At 42.0% G+C, this 19,942-nt stretch overlaps 1 protein-coding gene across 2 annotated transcripts in view; it reads right to left on the bottom strand.

Moving 5' to 3' along the window:
* CDC14A (cell division cycle 14A) overlaps positions 1–19,942 on the bottom strand; it is a 160,249-nt gene that overhangs the window by 137,434 nt on the left and 2,873 nt on the right. For both annotated transcript variants that reach the window (XM_056523372.1, XM_056523371.1), the window contains exon 2: positions 10,287–10,377. In XM_056523372.1, coding sequence (XP_056379347.1) covers positions 10,287–10,377 — 91 coding nt within the window. The remainder of the gene's footprint in view (positions 1–10,286; positions 10,378–19,942) is intronic.

Raw genomic sequence — 19,942 nt, 5'->3', positions numbered from 1 at the left:
GAGACCTGTAGGTGACCGTGTATTATTGTACCCCCATAACTGTATCTTATCCCAATGGAGAGACCTGTAGGTGACCGTGTATTATTGTACCCAATAACTGTATAAGATCTCAATGGAGAGACCTGTAGGTGACCGTGTATTATTGTACCCCCATAACTGTATCATATCCCAATGGAGAGACCTGTAGGTGACCGTGTATTATTGCACCCCAATAACTGTATAAGATCCCAATGGAGAGACCTGTAGGTGACCATGTATTATTGTACCCCAATAACTGTATCATATCCCAATGGATAGACCTGTAGGTGACCATGTATTACTGTACCCCAATAACTGTATCAGATCTCAATGGAGAGACCTGTAGGTGACCGTGTATTATTGTACCCCAATAACTGTATAAGATCCCAATGGAGAGATCTGTAGGTGACCGTGTATTATTGTACCCCAATAACTGTATAAGATCCCAATGGAGAGACCTGTAGGTGACCGTGTATTATTGTACTCCAATAACTGTATAAGATCCCAATGGAGAGACCTGTAGGTGACCGTGTATTATTGTACCCCCATAACTGTATCATATTCCAATGGAGTGATCTGTAGGTGACTGTGTATTATTGTACCCCAATAACTGTATCAGATCCCAATGGAGAGACCTGTAGGTGACCGTGTATTATTGTACTCCAATAACTGTATAAGATCCCAATGGAGAGACCTGTAGGTGACCGTGTATTATTGTACCCCCATAACTGTATCATATCCCAATGGAGTGATCTGTAGGTGACTGTGTATTATTGTACCCCAATGACTGTATCAGATCCCAATGGAGAGACCTGTAGGTGACCGTGTATTATTGTACCCCAATAACTGTATCAGATCCCAATGGAGAGACCTGTAGGTGACCGTGTATTATTGTACCCCATAACTGTATCAGATGCCAATGGAGAGACCTGTAGGTGACCGTGTATTATTGTACCCCAATAACTATCAGATCCCAATGGAGAGACCTGTAGGTGACCGTGTATTATTGTACCCCATAACTGTATCATATCCCAATGGAGAGACCTGTAGGTGACCGTGTATTATTGTACCCCAATAACTGTATCATATCCCAATGGAGAGACCTGTAGGTGACCGTGTATTATTGTACCCCATAACTGTATCATATCCCAATGGAGAGACCTGTAGGTGACCGTGTATTATTGTACCCCAATAAATGTATAAGATCCCAATGGAGAGACCTGTAGGTGACCGTGTATTATTGTACCCCAATAACTGTGTAAGATCCCAATGGAGAGACCTGTAGGTGACCGTGTATTATTGTACCCCCATAACTGTATCTTATCCCAATGGAGAGACCTGTAGGTGACCGTGTATTATTGTACCCAATAACTGTATAAGATCTCAATGGAGAGACCTGTAGGTGACCGTGTATTATTGTACCCCCATAACTGTATCATATCCCAATGGAGAGACCTGTAGGTGACCGTGTATTATTGCACCCCAATAATTGTATAAGATCCCAATGGAGAGACCTGTAGGTGACCGTGTATTATTGTACCCCAATAACTGTATCATATCCCAATGGAGTGACCTGTAGGTGACCGTGTATTATTGTACCCCAATAACTGTATCATATCCCAATGGAGAGACCTGTAGGTGACCGTGTATTATTGTACCCCAATAACTGTATCATATCCCAATGGAGAGACCTGTAGGTGACCATGTATTACTGTACCCCAATAACTGTATCATATCCCAATGGAGAGACCTGTAGGTGACCGTGTATTATTGTACCCCAATAACTATCATATCCCAATAGAGTGACCTGTAGGTGACCGTGTATTATTGTACCCCAATAACTGTATCATATCCCAATGGAGAGACCTGTAGGTGACCGTGTATTATTGTACCCCAATAACTATATTACATCCCAATGGAGAGACCTGTAGGTGACCATGTATTACTGTACCCCAATAACTGTATCATATCCCAATGGAGAGACCTGTAGGTGACCATGTATTACTGTACCCCAATAACTGTATCATATCCCAATGGAGAGACCTGTAGGTGACCGTGTATTACTGTACCCCAATAACTGTATCATATCCCAATGGAGAGACCTGTAGGTGACCGTGTATTATTGTACCCCAATAACTATCATATCCCAATGGAGAGACCTGTAGGTGACCGTGTATTATTGTACCCCAATAACTGTATCATATCCCAATGGAGAGACCTGTAGGTGACCGTGTATTACTGTACCCCAATAACTGTATCAGATCTCAATGGAGAGACCTGTAGGTGACCGTGTATTATTGTACCCCAATAACTGTATAAGATCCCAATGGAGAGATCTGTAGGTGACCGTGTATTATTGTACCCCAATAACTGTATAAGATCCCAATGGAGAGACCTGTAGGTGACCGTGTATTATTGTACCCCAATAACTGTATAAGATCTCAATGGAGTGACCTGTAGGTGACCGTGTATTATTGTACCCCAATAACTGTATAAGATCCCAATGGAGAGACCTGTAGGTGACCGTGTATTATTGTACCCCCATAACTGTATCATATCCCAATGGAGTGATCTGTAGGTGACTGTGTATTATTGTACCCAATAACTGTATAAGATCTCAATGGAGAGACCTGTAGGTGACCGTGTATTATTGTACCCCAATAACTGTATCAGATCCCAATGGAGAGACCTGTAGGTGACCGTGTATTATTGTACCCCATAACTGTATCAGATCCCAATGGAGAGACCTGTAGGTGACCGTGTATTATTGTACCCCAATAACTATCAGATCCCAATGGAGAGACCTGTAGGTGACCGTGTATTATTGTACCCCAATAACTGTATAAGATCCCAATGGAGAGACCTGTAGGTGACCGTGTATTATTGTACCCCCATAACTGTATAAGATCCCAATGGAGAGACCTGTAGGTGACCGTGTATTATTGTACCCCCATAACTGTATCATATCCCAATGGAGTGATCTGTAGGTGACTGTGTATTATTGTACCCAATAACTGTATAAGATCTCAATGGAGAGACCTGTAGGTGACCGTGTATTATTGTACCCCAATAACTGTATCAGATCCCAATGGAGAGACCTGTAGGTGACCGTGTATTATTGTACCCCATAACTGTATCAGATCCCAATGGAGAGACCTGTAGGTGACCGTGTATTATTGTACCCCAATAACTATCAGATCCCAATGGAGAGACCTGTAGGTGACCGTGTATTATTGTACCCCATAACTGTATCATATCCCAATGGAGAGACCTGTAGGTGACCGTGTATTATTGTACCCCAATAACTGTATAAGATCCCAATGGAGAGACCTGTAGGTGACCGTGTATTATTGTACCCCAATAACTGTGTAAGATCCCAATGGAGAGACCTGTAGGTGACCGTGTATTATTGTACCCCAATAACTATCAGATCCCAATGGAGAGACCTGTAGGTGACCGTGTATTATTGTACCCCCATAACTGTATCTTATCCCAATGGAGAGACCTGTAGGTGACCGTGTATTATTGTACCCAATAACTGTATAAGATCTCAATGGAGAGACCTGTAGGTGACCGTGTATTATTGTACCCCCATAACTGTATCATATCCCAATGGAGAGACCTGTAGGTGACCGTGTATTATTGCACCCCAATAACTGTATAAGATCCCAATGGAGAGACCTGTAGGTGACCGTGTATTATTGTACCCCAATAACTGTATCATATCCCAATGGAGTGACCTGTAGGTGACCGTGTATTATTGTACCCCAATAACTGTATCATATCCCAATGGAGAGACCTGTAGGTGACCGTGTATTATTGTACCCCAATAACTGTATCATATCCCAATGGAGAGACCTGTAGGTGACCATGTATTACTGTACCCCAATAACTGTATCATATCCCAATGGAGAGACCTGTAGGTGACCGTGTATTATTGTACCCCAATAACTATCATATCCCAATGGAGAGACCTGTAGGTGACCATGTATTATTGTACCCCAATAACTGTATCATATCCCAATGGAGAGACCTGTAGGTGACCGTGTATTATTGTACCCCAATAACTATATTACATCCCAATGGAGAGACCTGTAGGTGACCATGTATTACTGTACCCCAATAACTGTATCATATCCCAATGGAGAGACCTGTAGGTGACCATGTATTATTGTACCCCCATAACTGTATCATATCCCAATGGAGAGACCTGTAGGTGACCGTGTATTACTGTACCCCAATAACTGTATCATATCCCAATGGAGAGACCTGTAGGTGACCGTGTATTATTGTACCCCCATAACTGTATCATATCCCAATGGAGAGACCTGTAGGTGACCGTGTATTATTGTACCCCAATAACTATCATATCCCAATGGAGAGACCTGTAGGTGACCGTGTATTACTGTATCCCAATAACTGGAGTGACCTGTAGGTGACCGTATATTATTGTACCCCAATAACTGTATAAGATCCCAATGGAGAGACCTGTAGGTGACCGTGTATTACTGTACCCCAATAACTGTATAAGATCCCAATGGAGAGACCTGTAGGTGACCGTGTATTATTGTACCCCAATAACTATCAGATCCCAATGGAGAGACCTGTAGGTGACCGTATATTATTGTACCCCAATAACTGTATCATATCCCAATGGAGAGACCTGTAGGTGACCGTATATTATTGTACCCCAATAACTGTATCTGTGCTCTCCGTGTTCTACAGTCACATTCTCTCCTCCTAATTCTAGTGTAGGGCAGACAATAGGGGGAGGACAAAACCCTCCTGAATTAGCAATGATGAGGCCCTTTTCACAAAAGTAGGTCAGTGCTGCGTGACAACATGTGCGCTAGACCAGAGATTGTCGTACTTTCCCTGAACCATTAGGTCGGAGTCTTTGTATGGCCTTATTGCCAAGTCTTCATCTACTGACAGTGATTCCCAACCAGAGCGCCTCCAGCTGTTGGAAAACTACAACTCCCAGCATGCCCGGACAGCCGAAGGCTGTCCGGGCATGCTGGGAGTTGTAGTTTTGAAACAGCTGCAGGCACACTTGTTGGGAAACACCGCTTTGAAGAGTAAATCATAACCAAATGGTGGGGACAAATATTACTTGCCAAACTTATAAAACAGTTTTTTTTTTATTTATCTCTCTTTAAGTGTCAAAGAGGCGGGGCTGAACTGCTCAAGTGTCAGAGCCTGACACCTCCTCGCTCGCCCCCCTTGGCTGATATATGGGGGGCTCTGTACATAAATCCATGATGGGGTGGAAGGTGAGGACAAGGCTATGGCACTTGAGCGGTTGGGCTCCGACTCATTGACACTTGGTTGTGAAATGAAAATGAAAATTTTATAAGTTTGACAACCACCAAGAAAAGTTCAGTTTGCTTTTATATAATGAGGCCATGTACGCATGGCAGAATTTACGAGCAGAATCCACCCGAAAAATTCTGATTCTTAGGGTATGTTCACACGACGGGATTTCCGTACAGAATTTCGCATTGGAATTCCACACAGAGATTCCGCAGCAGCAGAGTCCCATTGATTTCAATGGGATTCTGCTGCTCTATAAACACAGTGGAATTTCCACAGCCGATGATTCCACCGGATCAGGCAAATTCGCAGAATGTCCTCCCCTGTTTTCCTGGCGGACATTCCGCACGTTTTGCAAAGCGTGAACATAACCTTATTGTTTTCAAAGGGATTCCGCTGGACTGTGCACATGGCGGAAACATCTGCGGCGGAAATTCCGAAGCCAGCCTCCGCAGAAAGAATTGACATGCATTGCTATCTATGGAGACGGAGTAATTCCGAGCGGTCCTAGTGCCGGTCCGGCATGTTCTGCCGGTGCCCTCTGAATGTGTAAACATATCCTAAAGTCGATTCCATGCAAAATGTTTGCCCTTCTGCACATTTTAATGATCCGGCGAGCACTAAAGAAAGCGCTGCTCGGAAATGCGCCTGAAATGCATTTCCAAGCGGAATCTGCCGAAAGAATAGACAAGTCTCATCTTTCTGCAGATGTCGGAATCAGGATTTCCGAGACAGAAACATCTGTGCACAGTGCAGCAGAGTCCCATAGAAATCAATGGGACTCTGATGCAGAGGGATTTCTAAGCGGAATATTCCCTCTCTGCAGGCTGCAATGGCTGATAACTGGGAACAACAGATTGCGTACCGTACACATTGAGTGTACCTCTCATGATCTTGTAAAATTTTATAACCCTCCCAGGTCACTGCCCCCATCATGATAAACCACCCCCTAATATTGCTCTGTATTTTCTGCTCAGTCTGTCAGATTCACAGACTGGGAAGGGGCGTTCCCCAGCAGGCGTGACATCATCTGAAGCCATACAGGAGAGAACTTCCTCCCTCACTCTGCTACACACAGCCCAGAGCAGTTCAGTGTGAGATGAGCTATGATTGGCTAAGGCTGCACACACACACACCCCTCAGCACTCCAGACTGCATTTCCTGATTTTGGACTTCTGCCAGGCCAGCAGGAGTCCAAAGTCTGTGCAAGAGATGGGGGGGGAAATGTGCTCTGGACAAGTAGGGAGACACCTAGTGGCAGCTTTTTTAAAACACAAATAAAACATAGAAAACTTTTTTTTTTTTTTTTTTTTTTAAACAAAGTACATTAGAAAGATTTTTTATTTACCATAAGGAGTGCAATAGCAAAAATAAGTTTTAATGATAGTGCCCATTTAAAAAACAATCTACATCCAAGGTTTCAGCATTACATGTGATCGGCACGGCGTGTTTTACTATAAGCATTAATTCCCCTTTTCACAGTTTATATATAGAAGGTGACATAAGAATGCAACTTTGTAAATACATTACAACCTACAGGAATAGTTTCAAGGGAAAACAGACAATGTGTTGAATTATAAGCTTTATTATAAAAAATAAATAAAATAAAAATAAAATAAAAATAAATAAAACACACACACACATAAAAAAACTGTAAAGTAAAAACAGAAAGCAGCAACCGATGGAGTTCTCGTGGTCGTCCCAGGCAGTATAATTATACATGAAGAGATATAAATAAATAATAGTAATAGCAATAGTGTCCATAAGATGCAGTAAATAGACACCATGCAAGTATTAGTGATGAAGAAGGTGCAATGGCACAAAAACTGCAGAGAACTTGCATAGTAAAAAGCGCCAAAATAATTTAATGAAATAAATAAAAAAATAAATAAAAAAATAAAAAAAAATATATATATATATATATATATATATATATATATATATATATATATATTGAGAATATATATATATATATATATATATATATATATATATCTGTTAATGCAGATTAGTGTTTTCCAGCCAGTATGTCTCCAGCTGTTGCAAAACTACAACTCCCAGCATGCCCGGACAGCCGTTGGCTGTCCGGGCGTGCTGGGAGTTGTAGTTTTGCAACAGCTGGAGACACACTGGTTGAGAAACACTGGTCTATTGTAAACATAGCACTTTATAAAGTGCAAGCTAGGTGAACAAGGTGGAGACAGTGCTGGGAGATTCCAGCTCTGAAGCCTGCACAAAGGTTAAAGGGGCATTCCGTATACGTTCTAAACTCCACTCCACTCCATTATGAATAAAGTTTCACTTGTTTGATTGAAATTCCAAGAAAAAAAAACTGTGCAAAGTCAAAAACCGTATGGTGAAAACTGGATGGAACCGTACGCACATACAGTTCTGTACGGTTCCCATTGACTCCCATGTTAAAAAAAAATCGTATACGTTTCAATACGGTTTTTCACCCGGACGAAAAACTGTGGTAGGCTGCGGTTTTGGGTACGGGAAAAAAACCTGACAAAACCGTACAAGACGCAAAACGGACACAACCTGATGCATCTTTTGTCATACGGTTTTCAATGGAGAGTCAATGCATACGTTTTCCAATACGGTTCCGTACGGTTTTCAAAGTGAAAACGTATACGGGAACTGTATTGCAAAAACGTGGTGTGAACCCGGCCTTACTATTGCTCAGCACAGTCATGGCGGCTGTCACTATAACCATAGACGTCTCTGTGTCGTACACACTTGTGAGCTGTAGACACGGGGTGAAGAGCTTTATTTTTGCTGCGTCCAGCGCTTCATCCAGGTGCACGGTATAACTTATAGAGATCGGCTTTATTTACGGTCACAGACAGTATCCGGCGTTTACTGGGTGCGTTGGAAAAAGCTGCTTTTGCTAAATTTCTAAATTTTCCTAAAGTTGCTGTTCTGTTTGTTTTTTTATTTAAATTGCAATAAAAATAATTACTAGACATTATAGTAAAGGGGTACTCCGAAGAAAAAAATAAAAATACAAATTAGAAAGTTATACATATTTGTAAATTACTTCTATATAAATATATAAATCTTAATTTTTCCAGTACTTATCGGCTGCTGTATGCTCCAGAGGAAGTTGTGTAGTTCTTTCCAGTCTGACCACAGTGCTCTCTGCTGACACCTCTGTCCATGTCAGGAAGTGTCCAGAGCAGGAGAGGTTTGCTATGGGGATTTGCTTCTACTCTGGACAGTTCCTGACAAAAAAGAAATTCAAAAAGAAAAGAACTTCCTGAGGAGCATACAGCAGCTGATAAGTACTGGAAGGGTTAAGATTAGAGATGAGCGAACTTACAGTAAATTCGATTCGTCACGAACTTCTCGGCTCGGCAGTTGATGACTTTTCCTGCAGAAATTAGTTCAGCTTTCCGGTGCTCCCGTGGGCTGGAAAAGGTGGATACAGTCCTAGGAGACTCTTTCCTAGGACTGTATCCACCTTTTCCAGCCCACCGGAGCACCAGAAAGCTGAACTAATTTATGCAGGAAAAGTCAGCAACCGCCGAGCTGAGAAGTTCGTGACGAATCGAATTTACTGTAAGTTCGCTAGTTAAGATTTTAAAATAGAAGCAATTTACAAATCTGTATACCGTATATACTCGAGTATAGGCCGAGTTTTTCAGCACGATTTTTCGTGCTGAAAACACCCCCCTCGGCTTATACTCGAGTGAACTCCCCCACCCGCAGTGGTCTTCAACCTGCGGACCTCCAGAGGTTTCAAAACTACAACTCCCAGCAAGCCCGGGCAGCCATCGGCTGTCCGGGCTTGCTGGGAGTTGTAGTTTTGAAACCTCCGGAGGTCCGCAGGTTGAAGACCACTGCGGCCTTCAACATCATCCAGCCCCCTCTCACCCCCTTTAGTTCTGTACAGTACTCACCTCCGCTCGGCGCTGGTCCGGTGCTGCAGGACTGTCCGGAGAGGAGGTGGTCCGGTGGGATAGTGGTTCCGGGCTGCTATCTTCACCGGGAAGGCCTCTTCTAAGCGCTTCGGGCCCGGCCTCAGAATAGTCACGTTGCCGTGACAACGACGCAGAGGTACGTTCATTGCCAACGTAATTCTGCGTCATTGTCAAGGCAACGCCTCTATTCCGGGCCGGAAGCGCGGAGAAGAGGCGCCCCCGGTGAAGATAGCAGCCCGGACCACCTCCTCACCGGACAGCCCTGCAGGACCGGACCAGCGCCGAGCGGAGGTGAGTACTCAGAACTAAAGGGGGTGAGAGGGGGCTGGATGATGTTGAAGGCCGCAGTGGTCTTCAACCTGCGGACCTCCGGAGGTTTCAAAACTACAACTCCCAGCAAGCCCGGACAGCCGATGGCTGCCCGGGCTTGCTGGGAGTTGTAGTTTTGAAACCTCTGGAGGTCCGCAGGTTGAAGACCACTGAGGGCGAATGATGAGAAGAGGATGATGAAGGGGGGGTGTGGGGATGATGACAAGGGGATGATGAAGGGGGGGGTGTGGGATGATAAGGGGATGATGAAGGGGGGATGTGTGGGATGATAAGGGGATGATGAAGGGGGGATGTGTGGGATGATAAGGGGATGATGAAGGGGGGATGTGTGGGATGATAAGAGGATGATGAAGGGGGGATGTGTGGGATGATGACAAGGGGATGATGATGAGGATGTTAATGACGGGTCTGGATGATGACAGGGGGGGATGAGGTATTTCCCACCCTAGGCTTATACTCGAGTCAATAACTTTTCCTGGGATTTTGGGTTGAAATTAGGGGTCTCGGCTTATACTCGGGTCGGCTTATACTCGAGTATATACGGTAACTTTCTGGCACCAGTTGATTTGAAAAGATTTTGTTCCCTCCGGAGTACCCCCTTAATGCAGCTTTTTCCGCTTGTAACTCATAACCAGCACCATGTATTTGCAAAAAAGTTATACAATTTTGTACGTAAAATTTGTTCAACCGTTATATACTTACTTTTCGTAGACCAGCTCCTCATCGGTGCAGAAATAGTGAGTATTTACGGTACTTTTTGGTTTGGTCCTCAAGGTTGCAAAGTACAAGCGGTCTAGAAAGAAGAAGAGAACATTGCTGAGTGTTCGTCTACAATTAGGGCCAGTCAGGTATCGGTCAGGGATATATATTGCGGTAATAGCTGATCGTATATCGGGCATATTGTTAGTCATTACCATAATGCGGAGTGATTCAAAAAAGATGGTGTAAAAGTAAAAGACGTGTAGTTAAAGGGGTACTCCACCCCTAGACATCTTATCCCCTATCCAAAGGATGGGGGATAAGATGTCCGATCTCGGCTGCGGGACCCCAGACATCCGATGCACGGAGTGAACTTCGCTCCGTGCTGGATGACTGGCGATGTGCGGCGGAGCCTTGTGACATCACGGCCACGCCCCCTCAAGGCAAGTCTATTTTTTTTTTTTATCTACTGGTGCCAGGAAGTTAAACAGATTTGTAAATGACTTCTATTAAAAAATCTTAATCCTTCCAGTACTATTTAGCAGCTGTATGCTACAGAGGAAATTCTTTTCTTTTTGAATTTCTTTTTTGTCTTCTCCACAGCGCTCTCTGCTGACACCTCTGTCCATGTCAGGAACTGTCCAAAGCAGGAAAGGTTTGCTATGGGGATTTTTCTCCTGCTCTGGACAGTTCCTGATATGGACATCAGGTGTCAGCAGAAAGCACTGTGGACAAGACAAAAAAAGAAATTCAAAAAGCAAATCATTTCCTCTGTAGCATACAGCTGCTAAAGAGTACTGGAAGGGTAAAGATCTTTTAATAGAAATCATTTACATATCTGTTTAACTTTCTGGCACCAGTTGATTAAAAAATGTTTTTTTTTTCCCACTGGAGTACCCCTTTAATGTAACGGGTATATATTATATTGATATGGATTCACGATTGTTGCTGATCTGCAAGGTAGAGAAGTGTAAAACTCACACAATAATGTGTATTATAACCAAGGAAAGAAAGTCCTAAATATAGCAAAATATGCAAAAATTAGTAAATAACTAATATGAATGGTGAGTGGAGGGTTAAACATTTTTGGCACCTGTTGGGGTGGAGACTCAATTACCTGCACTCGCTATATAAGAGCGTCACTTTTGTAACTATCATGTACGACTAAGGGTGCGTTCACACTGAGGAATAGGAGAGGAATCGTCGCGTAAAAATTCTGCCGCACAATTTACGGGGGGTTTTTCACGCGTAATTTGCGCGAAAATTGCGTGGAATTAATGCGGAATTCCGCACATTTTCCGGAATATAGGAGGAAACTTTTTTTTATAAATATTTTTTTTGCTGGACTAAAACCACCAATTGGAATTTCCCTTTTTATTTATTTTTTTCGTGCAAAATTTCCGCACGAATTTCGCACAAATTCCGTGCGGAAACAAGTTAAAGCGGAAATTTTTTTACCATTGATTTCAATAGACTTCTGCTCGCGTATTCCGCAAGAAGAATGAACAAGTTCTTTCTTCTAGCGGCATGGAATTCCGCGAGCAGAATTTACGCAGTGTGAACAGTGCAGAGTAAAATACATTGAAGTCAATGGCAGAGCAGATGTTAAAGGGGTATTCCAGGCAAAAACTTGTTTTATATATATATCAATTGGCTAAAGAAAGCTATACAGATTTGTAAATTACTTCTATTAAAAAATCTTAGTCCTTCCAATAATTATCAGCTGCTGAAGTTGAGTTGTTCTTTTCTGTCTGGCAACAGTGCTCTCTGCTGACTCCTCTGCTTGTCTTGGGAACTGCACAGAGTAGAAGAGGTTTGCTATGGGGATTTGCTTCTACTCTGGACAGTTCCCGAGACACGTGTCATCAGAGAGCACTTAGACAGAAAAGAACAACTCAACTTCAGCAGCTCATAAGTACTGAAAGGATTAAGATTTTTTAATAGAAGAAATTTAGAAATCTGTTTACCTTTCTGGAGTCAGTTGATATATAAAAAAAAAAATTTCTTGGATAACCCATTTAATTATTTCTAAGCAGAGAATTCAAGAGGAATTACTCAGTGTAAAACAGCCGAAACGCGTCACATGTTACTCTTATTGTCTGTTCGTTTGAAATAAAGTCTCCTGATTTTACCGAGCATTCCTGCTCTGGACATCCTTCTCTTGTTCTATTATTCTGCTCCGTCCTTTGTGACTCACCCTTTAATGTCCGGCTCCTATAATGTCAGACTCGGCGTTACAATAGGATCATTTATGTCTGAGCCAGAAAACTGCTTTATGTAAATACATGTTGCAATTGTTTGTAACCAGCTTAACAATCACATCACAGTATTTGGACGTTCATTACCAATATCTGGGAAGATTAAGTAGGTAAATAAATGGATAAGAATTTGCAAATCTTACCCAAGGGCTTTGGAAAAGATAACCATGAAGAAAGTTTCATAGTGACGCTAATTGGGAAAATTAAAGGGGTACTCCGCTGGGGGGGGAATGTTTTCTAATCAACTGGTGCCAGAAAGATATACAAATTTGTAAATTAATTCTATATAAAAATCTTAATCCATCCAGTACTTATCAGCTGCTGTATGCTCCAGAGGAAGTTGTGTAGTTTTTTCCAGTCTGGCCGCAGTGCTCTCTGCTGACACCTCTGTCCGTGTCAGGAACTGTCCAGAGTAGGAGCAAATCCCCATAGCAAATCTCTCCTGCTCTGGACAGTTCCAAACACAGACAAAGCATTGTGGCCAGACTGGAAAGAACTACACAACTTCCTCTGGAGCATACAGCAGCTCATAAGTACTGGAAGGATTAAGATTTTTATATAGAATAAATTTACAAATCTGTACAACTTTCTGAAAGCAGCGGATTTGAAAATATTTTTTCCCTCCGAAGTACCCCTTTAAAGGGGTATTCCGGCACTAAGACATCTTAAAACCCATTCCAAAGAATAGGGGATAAGATGCCTGATCGCGGGGCTCCGCCGCTTGGGACCCCAGTGATCTTCCACGCCGCACCCCGTTAGAATCAGCCCCCGGAGCGTGCTTGCTCCGGGTCTGATTACTGGCGATCACGGGGACGGAGCATAGTGACGTCACGGCTCCGCCCCAGTGTGACGTCACGCTCCACCCCCTCAATACAAGCCTATGGGAGGGGGCATGACAGCTGTCACGCCCCCTTCATAGGCTTACATTGAGGGGGCGGAGCATGACATCTCACTGGGGCGGAGCCGTGATGTCACTATGCTCCGTCCCCGTGATCGCCAGTAATCAGACCCGGAGCAAGCACGCTCCGGGGGCTGATTCTAACGGGGTGCGGCGTGGAAGATCACTGGGGTCCCAAGTGGTGGGGCCCCGCAATCAGGCATCTTATCCCCTATCCTTTGGATAGTGGATAAGATGTCTTAGCGCCGGAGTACCCCTTTAAATTCAATGGCTTTTATGGCCATCTGATAGATGACACTATGGAATTAAACAGGTACTCTGGTGGAAAACTATTTTTTATTTATTTTTTTTAAATCAACTGGTGCCAGAAAGTTAAACAGATTTGTAAATTATATACAACAAAAGAGGAAAGCGTGCACTCACCGCCGGTAAACTGCTGCAGGCCCAAGGTCCGGGATCACCACGGCATAGACGGAGACGGCCTTGAGGCCGGAAGAAGGACGTTCCTACATCCGAAACAGCCGGCGTAGCCTCTGAGCGCCCCTTACCGTCTCCGTCTATGCCGTGGTGATCCCGGACCTCGGGCCTGCAGCAGTTTACCGGCGGTGAGTGCACGCTTTTCTCTTTTGTTGTATACATTGATACTTCATCTAGTGTGTGCACCCCGCAGGTGCTGCCTATTGATTGTATCGGGTCCGGACGCTCCCAGCGACTACCTCTCGGTATTGTATGTTTGCATCTATCTGCTTAGCTTCGTGGTGTGCCCTCTCCTTCTAGTATTGCCTATGGAGATTTGTAAATGACTTCTATTAAAAAATATAAATCCTTCCAGTACTTATTAGCTGCTGAATACTACAGAGGAAATTATTTTCTTTTTGGAAAACGGTGCTCTCTGCTGACATCACGAGCACAGTGCTCTCTGCTGACATCTCTGTCCATTTCAGGAACTGTCCAGAGCAGCATATGTTTACTATGGGGATTTTTCTCCTATTCTGGACAGTTCTTAAAATGGACAGAGATGTCAGCAGAGAGGACTGTGGTCATGATCTCAGCAGAGAGCTCTGTGTTCCAAAAAGAAAAGAATTTCCTCTGTAGTATTCAGCAGCTAATAAGTACTGGAAGGATTAAGATTTTTTTTAAATAAAAGTAATTTACAAATCTGTTTAACTTTCTGGGACCAGTTGATTAAAAAAAAAAAAAAAAAAAAAAAGTTTTCCACCGGAGTACCCCTTTAACAGACATGTAATTTGTTTATCTGATATAGTGTTTTCCAAACCAATGTGCCTGCAGCTGTTGCAAAACTACAACTCCCAGCATGCCCGGACAGCCTTCGGCTGTCCGGGCATGCTGGGAGTTGTAGTTTTGCAACAGCTGCAGGCACGTTGGTTGCCAAACACTGCTCTAAACATTGGGATTCCAGATTTTTTTGACAGGGGTTTTATTGTACACCTACAGTGAAACTCCTTTAATCTGGAAACAATGGCAAACTATCAAATATTCAGGGCTAAATATAGAAAAGTATCAAAGGCTCTGTTCACACTGTGATCACAGTTCCGCTGTTTGCAGGAGGCATAAGAGATTCGGTTACCATCTCTTTGAAGAATCCATTATGAAACGTCTCTGTTCCCTAATTGATATTTATAATGGGTCTGCTAGTTAGCTATTTATTTTTAATAGTGATGCAAACCTGATAGAAAAAAAAACAATTGCAAGTCTGAACAGAGCCTCCCTATCATGTATTTATTTATTTATTTATTTTTATTTATTTATGTTTATTTATTTATTTTTATTTATTTATTTATGTTTATTTATTTATTTTTTATTTATTTAACAATTATTTATTGCAATTGTATAACCCTTTCAGGTGATGACCCAAAAAGTGAGTAAATAAATAAATATGTGTTTGATCCCCTCTGCGTAGGGAAATTTTGTTACATATTCATATTGGATATTGAATTATAAACAAAATAAATAAAGAAATAAATAAGTATGTGTTTGATTCCCTCTGCATAGGGAAATTTTGTTACATATTTATATTGGAAATTGAATTATAAAAAAAAAAAAATTAAAAAATAAATAAAGAAATATGTGTTTGATTCCCTCTGCATAGGGAGATTCTGTTAAATGTTTATATTGGAAATTAAATTATAAAATAAAAATAAATAAATAAATAAATAAAAAAAAAAATGTGTTTGATTCCCTCTGCATAGGGAGATTCTGTTACATGTTTATATTGGAAATTGAATTATAATAAAAAATGTTAAAAATAAATAAATAAATAAACAAATAAATAAAAATGTGTTTGATTCCCTCTGCATAGGGAGATTTTGTTACATGTTTATATTGGAAATTGAATTCTAAAAAAAATTAATTAAATAAATAAACAAATAAATATGTGTTTAATTCCCTCTGCATAGGGAGGTTCTGTTACATGTTTATATTGGAAATTGAATTATAATAAAAAATATAAAAAATAAATAAATAAATAAACAAATAAATAAAAATGTGTTTGATTCCCTCTGCATAGGGAGATTTTGTTACATGTTTATATTGGAAATTGAATTCTAAAAAAAATTAATTAAATAAATAAATAAACAAATAAATATGTGTTTAATTCCCTCTGCATAGGGAGGTTCTGTTACATGTTTATATTGGAAATTGAATTATAAAAAAAATAAAAAATAAAATAAAATAAAAAATAAATATGTGTTTGATTCCCTCTGCATAGGGAGATTTTGTCACATGTTTATGTTGGACATTGAATTATTAAACAATAAATAAATAAATAGAAAAAATAAATAAATAATATGTTAACCCAATTCTAGTCAGATAAGGGACCCCCCTGATGCAGATTCTGCTTCTGGTCATTACACTTCCGTTCTGGCCTGGCAGCAGATGCCGGATTATCAGATTTTAAAGGGGTATTCCAGGAAAAAACTTTATATATATATATATATATATATATATATATATATATCTATATCAACTGGCTCCAGAAAGTTAAACAGATTTGTAAATTACTTCTATTAAAAAATCTTAATCCTTTCAGTACTTATGAGCTTCTGAAGTTTAGGTTGTTCTTTTCTGTCTAAGTGCTCTCTGATGACACGTGTCTCGGGAACCGCCCAGTTTAGAAGAGGTTTGCTATGGGAATTTGCTTCTAAACTGGGTGGTTCCCGAGACAGGTGTCATCAGAGATTACTCAGACAGAAAAGAACAACCTTAACTTCAGAAGCTCATAAGTACTGAAAGGATTAAGATTTTTTAATAGAAATAATTTACAAATCTGTTTAACTTTCTGGAGCCAGTTGATATATAAAAAAAAGTTTTTTTCCTGGAATACCCCTTTAAGGATTATTAGATTAAACCTTGAATGAAAGTTAAAGGGAACCTGCCATGTGCAACAAGTATGTCTGCCAGAATCATGTTATAGAAGGATACATTATTTTGTTAGAAAAGATTCAGCAGAACTTTCATTCATTTCAATCCTCACTCTAGGATTAGGAGTCCAGTGGGCGGGCCTATTCTGCGATTGACAGTTATACCCATAGGCACACCCATACTAGGAATGCTGTAAATTAGAAGGATCGGCAACTGGACTCCTAAACCCAGATGGACAAGTTATAGTAAATCTTTTTACACAAAGCTATATACAGTGGTCCCTCAACATACGATGGTAATCCGTCCCAAACAGACCATCGTTTGTTGAAACCATCGTATGTTGAGGGATCCGTGCAATGTTAAGTATAGGACAGTGGTCTACAACCTGCGGACCTCCAGATGTTGCAAAACTACAACACCCAGCATGCCAGGACAGCCGTTTGCTGTCCGGGCATGCTGGGTGTTGTAGTTTTGCAACATCTGGAGGTCCGCAGGTTGTAGACCACTGTTAGAGGAAGTTGTACTCACCTGTCCCCGCCGCTCCGGACCGTCACCGCTCGTCACCGCTGCCCTGGATGTCGCCGTCCATCGCTGTCGCCGCGTCCCAGAGGTGTCCCCGATGCTTCGGCAAGGCCTCTGCTTCCCCAGCATCCTCACTCTCCGTCGCCGCCATCACGTCGTACGCACGCCGCTCCTATTGCATGACAGGACGGCGTGCGCAGCGACGTGATGACGACGATGGAGAGTGCCGACGATGCAGGGGATCCCGAAGAGGACGCGCCGGAGCCCCGAGGACAGGTAAGTGATCGTCAGCGGACCACACGGGGCACCGTAAACGGCTATCCGGTGGCAGCTGAAGCAGTCTGCGCTGCAGGATAGCCGTTTATGCGATGGCCCCGACATACAACAGCATCGCATGTTGAAATGATCGTATGTCGGGGCCATGGTAGGTCGAGGGGTCACTGTACATCAATATACTCAGCTCCTCTGCTGTATGACAATTAGTTCCTTTATGCTGAGTAAATGTAGATCAATAACGTGATCTGGACCCCGCCCCCTCTCCATGATTGACAGATCAAAATATATTCAGTAAATACCCAATAGTTTCTCAGCATAAAGGAACTAATTGTAATACAGCAGAGGAGCTGAGTATATTGATGTATATAGCTTTGTGTACAAAGATTTACTATAACTTGTCCATCTGGGTTTAGGAGTCCAGTTGCCGATCCTTCTAATTTACAGCATTCCTAGTATGGGTGTGCCTATGGGTATAACTGTCAATCACAGAATAGGCCCACCCACTGGACTCCTAATCCTAGAGTGAGAAAGGATCGAAATGAATGAAAGTTCTGCTGAATCTTATCTAACAAAATAATGTATCCTTCTATAACATGTATGTCAGGAAAAGTTTCTGACGCATACTTCCAATGTGGGGTTACTGTGCACCCTACAATACACCCATACAGTAAAAAAGAAAAGAAAAACAGTCACATACACAATACCTGTTCCATAGGCCCAGGCTACCATACACAATACCTGTTCTATAGGCACAGGCTACTATACACAATACCTGTTCTATAGGCACAGGCTACTATACACAATACCTGTTCTATAGGCACAGGCTACTATACACAATACCTGTTCTATAGGCACAGGCTACTATACACAATACCTGTTCTATAGGCACAGGCTACTATACACAATACCTGTTCTATAGGCACAGGCTACTATACACAATACCTGTTCTACTGTTCTATAGGCACAGGTTACCATACACAATACCTGTTCTATAGGCACAGGCTACCATACACAATACCTGTTCTATAGGCACAGGCTACCATACACAATACCTGTTCTATAGGCACAGGCTACCATACACAATACCTGTTCTATAGGCACAGGCTACTATACACAATACCTGTTCTATAGGCACAGGCTACCATACACAATACCTGTTCTATAGGCACAGGCTACCATACACAATACCTGTTCTATAGGCACAGGCTACTATACACAATACCTGTTCTACTGTTCTATAGGCACAGGCTACCATACACAATACCTGTTCTATAGGCACAGGCTACTATACACAATACCTGTTCTATAGGCACAGGCTACCATACACAATACCTGTTCTATAGGCACAGGCTACTATACACAATACCTGTTCTATAGGCACAGGCTACCATACACAATACCTGTTCTATAGGCACAGGCTACTATACACAAAACCTGTTCTACTGTTCTATAGGCACAGGTTACCATACACAATACCTGTTCTATAGGCACAGGCTACTATACACAATACCTGTTCTACTGTTCTATAGGCACAGGCTACCATACACAATACCTGTTCTATAGGCACAGGCTACCATACACAATACCTGTTCTATAGGCACAGGCTACCATACACAATACCTGTTCTATAGGCACAGGCTACCATACACAATACCTGTTCTATAGGCACAGGCTACTATACACAATACCTGTTCTACTGTTCTATAGGCACAGGTTACCATACACAATACCTGTTCTATAGGCACAGGCTACTATACACAATACCTGTTCTATAGGCACAGGCTACTATACACAATACCTGTTCTACTGTTCTATAGGCACAGGTTACCATACACAATACCTGTTCTATAGGCACAGGCTACTATACACAAAACCTGTTCTATAGGCACAGGCTACCATACACAATACCTGTTCTATAGGCACAGGCTACTATACACAATTCCTGTTCTATAGGCACAGGCTACCATACACAATACCTGTTCTATAGGCACAGGCTACCACACACAATACCTGTTCTATAGGCACAGGTTACCATACACAATACCTGTTCTATAGGCACAGGTTACCATACACAATACCTGTTCTATAGGCACAGGCTACCATACACAATACCTGTTCTATAGGCACAGGCTACCATACACAATACCTGTTCTATAGGCACCGGCTACCATACACAATACCTGTTCTATAGGCACAGGCTACCATACACAATACCTGTTCTATAGGCACAGGCTACCATACACAATACCTGTTCTATAGGCACAGGCTACCATACACAATACCTGTTCTATAGGCACAGGCTACCATACACAATACTTGTTCTA

This window comes from Hyla sarda, chromosome 6 (assembly GCF_029499605.1).
Source record: "Hyla sarda isolate aHylSar1 chromosome 6, aHylSar1.hap1, whole genome shotgun sequence".
Lineage (NCBI taxonomy): Eukaryota > Metazoa > Chordata > Amphibia > Anura > Hylidae > Hyla > Hyla sarda.
This window is presented reverse-complemented; position numbering and strand designations above follow the sequence as displayed.